The 3,199-nt window shown below is 35.6% G+C and overlaps 1 protein-coding gene across 1 annotated transcript in view; it reads right to left on the bottom strand.

Moving 5' to 3' along the window:
• Positions 1–650: 650 nt before the first annotated feature.
• The window catches only part of LOC103804496 (rho GTPase-activating protein 10-like), a gene marked incomplete at its 3' end in the record, with an annotated part of 60,293 nt that continues 57,744 nt past the window's right edge, over positions 651–3,199 (bottom strand). The window contains exon 5 of the mRNA XM_009077109.1: positions 651–752. Within this exon, the coding sequence (XP_009075357.1) occupies positions 651–752 (102 nt within the window). The remainder of the gene's footprint in view (positions 753–3,199) is intronic.

The following is a 3,199-nucleotide window of genomic DNA, read 5'->3' on the forward strand; positions in this document are numbered from 1 at the left end:
TCTATGATTCTATGATTTATCTGAGGGGTAAAAATAATCCTGGGTACAGCAAGTCTCTGCAAGATTTCTCTGCAGTCTTCTCACGTCCTATTTGCTGTTGCTCCAGAAATGAAAACTTTTACAAACAAGTACGATGATAATAAACCCAGTGGGACAGAAGGAATGCCAGGGAAAACAGATCTAGTTTTAAGTTATAAATTGTCAACAAACTTTTTTTTTTTTTACATTGCTCAGAAAAAAAACCCTTCAAAAACAACCATATACTCAAAACATGAGAAAAAGCACAGAAACACTATCTTCAGGAATATAAACCCTGCTGTACTATCACAGGACACTTAGCCAATACTTGCAAGGAAATGCAAATTACATCTGTAGTAAAACCTTATGAAAAATGCAGTTTTTCACAGCATGTTTACACTTTGTTATTCCCTTAATCATGTATAAAAAATCACATGATGTTCAGTGCTTCATATCCACAAAGCCCTTGATTCAGGAAATGGTAGGGGTACATCACTAAGTTCAACAAATACTGATTTTCTCCCACCAGTTGAGAAAATCTCCTCTTTTACCACTACCAATGCTGGTTTTGCATTTGTATATTTACCTATTCAAAAGTCTTTAGCTTGCATAAAAAAGAGAGGCAACAATACCTCTTGTAATTGTATCTCTTTCTTCTTAGCTGATAAATTCAAGTGTTTTTCCAACAAACTGTAGTTCTTCTCTGTCTCTTTATCAAACTTCTTTTTTTCCTCCTAGACACAGAAACAAAGCAGCAATCACTTCTATATAGAAATGTAAGAAAAGCCTCCTCCTTTCTTCTTTTAAAACTAGTAATCAGAAACAAACAAGAAAAGACTGTCATAGCTCCAATAACTAAAGTATATTTTCATCACATTCTAGAAACTAATGTAAAGGCTAACTTGAAATGAAAACCCATTGCATCATTATGTTGTAGCTTAGCACACAGATGTTGGTATCATCTAAGATAAAAAAAGCAAAAAAAACCCCAAATTCTTCTTGATTTATTATTATTTTCAGGGATCATCCACACCACCTTGTTTTGGACTAAAGGGCTTCAATGGAAATATCAGTTTCACTGAAAAAAATAATGTTATAAAACCCCCAGGGAAAAGTTCCAACAGTTCAAAACCCAAAGCAAATACATCTCCAAATTCCATAGGATTTCTTGATTTTAAAGCTACACAACAACCTCTGTGGTGAATCCTGGTTTCTACCAGAGTTTTATTGAGCACATGACAAAAAGAAAAGACTTTTTAAAGTAAAGTAAAATGTCCATAAAACATAAAATTACACTAGCAAAACGCTCACAGACACAAATGAGTATCATTTGCACATGCAATTCCATTTCGCTGACCACCAAAAACAATGTATTGGAAGAGGAACAGTCATAAAATGCTTCTAGGAAATCTGAGTTCCTGGATCTAATTCAGTAGAAGACATTGCAAAGCAAATTGTTTCCTAATTCAGTGTGTTGAGACCTTATCACCCTCTGCAACTCCCTGACAGGAGGTTGGAGTCAGGTGGGGGTTGGTCTCTGCTCCCAGGCAACCAGCAGCAGGACAAGAGGGCACAGACTCAAGTTCTGCCAGGGGAGGGTTAGGTTGGATGTTAGGAGGAGATTTTTTACAGAGAGAGTGCTCAGGCATTGGAATGTGCTGCCCAGGGAGGTGGTGGATTCACCATCCCTGGAGGTTTTCAAGCTGAGACTGGATGTGGCACTTAGTGCCATGGTCTAGTGACCACAGTGGGCTTGGACTCGGTGATCTTTGATGTCTCTTCCAACCTGGCTGATTCTATGATGAATTCAGCCAACCAGTTTTGAAGCAATTTTGATCTATCTCAATGTAATTGAAAAGAACCTAAAATAAGTCAAATCAAGTGCTTAATTACATATTCAAGAACTGAGAGATTTACTCATCAGAATGATACAGGTTCAATTAAAATATTGTTCCATCATCTGTCAAATTGGAATTTCACTTAAACATGTTCTACCCAACATCCTGGTTATACTTGCTCTTCTTTTTCTTCTTAACTTTTGATTTTTGGCAATAGTACATAAGCTATAAGTGATACTCATTTTTGTTCCCTGAACATTCTGAAGATGGTATTGTATTAAAGAGGGCATGGAACCTGTTTAGACTTTCTTCTCAGCAAGAGCTTTTACTCAAAATGCTGGTTATTTTTTTCACCATTTTCTCCATTATGGGTCTAAGAACTTCCTTTAATGAAGGAGCCACAATACTTGTTATCAGCTGAGAAGCTCTAAGATATGCACTGATATGTATCAGTGTGGTTAGAGATAAAATCTCCAGGAACTAGGAAGAAAGTAGAGTGAGGTGAAGAGGTTGGATCTTTGTAATTCGGTTAGCAAAAATTCCATTGATCTGGTGAACATTTGAGTGCTGCCAGAAAAAAAAAAGAGAGTGCTCTTAACTTATTAGTAGGCAAAGCCAGAAACTTTACCCATGTAGTTTCAGCTTTTATTTGGTAATGGTCGAGTGTAAATCTCTCCTAAAGAAAATACTACACAATGTTCCAGATATGTTTCACTACTAGATGCCATAACTTAGTTTTCAGAGCTATATTTCCAGTCACTGGTCTGATTATATGGAATAAATAATCAGTTAACAGTATTCCAAGAGCTAAATATTTTTAGAGGATTTTCATTTCAATGCAACATGATTATGTAAGATTCTTCTATTTAAAGGTCATTGAGAATTCTGTTGGAAAAAAAATAAAAAAGACCTTCAGCTTTCCAGAAACAGTATGCAGGAACACAAGGAATGAAATGAGAGATGTCAACTATGTGAATCTAACTTGTGTTAGAAACATCAGGGACAGAATTCTGAGTAGGAAATAAGTGAAGATATGAGATAATTTAAAGCATTAAAATTCTCACCCGAAAAACAGCAAAAATACTGTTGAAATAATCCATTCATTCCACAGCTGCTTCTATGACAACAAATTACATTTAGAACCAATTCTCTTTTTCCTTGGAAGGGTCCCTATATTCCAGACCAAGTTCTTATTTTATGTTGGTTATGTCATCTAATATATTTCTCATAAGTCCATAAAAATCACACAAAGCTCATTGTGCTGTTAAACTGAAATGATTTATGATCAGCAGAGAATTTCCAATTCATGAACACTGAAATCAGATGCAGAACATGTTAACCTT

Source organism: Acanthisitta chloris, unplaced genomic scaffold (assembly GCF_000695815.1).
Source record: "Acanthisitta chloris isolate BGI_N310 unplaced genomic scaffold, ASM69581v1 scaffold11766, whole genome shotgun sequence".
In the NCBI taxonomy this organism is placed as follows: Eukaryota; Metazoa; Chordata; class Aves; order Passeriformes; family Acanthisittidae; genus Acanthisitta; species Acanthisitta chloris.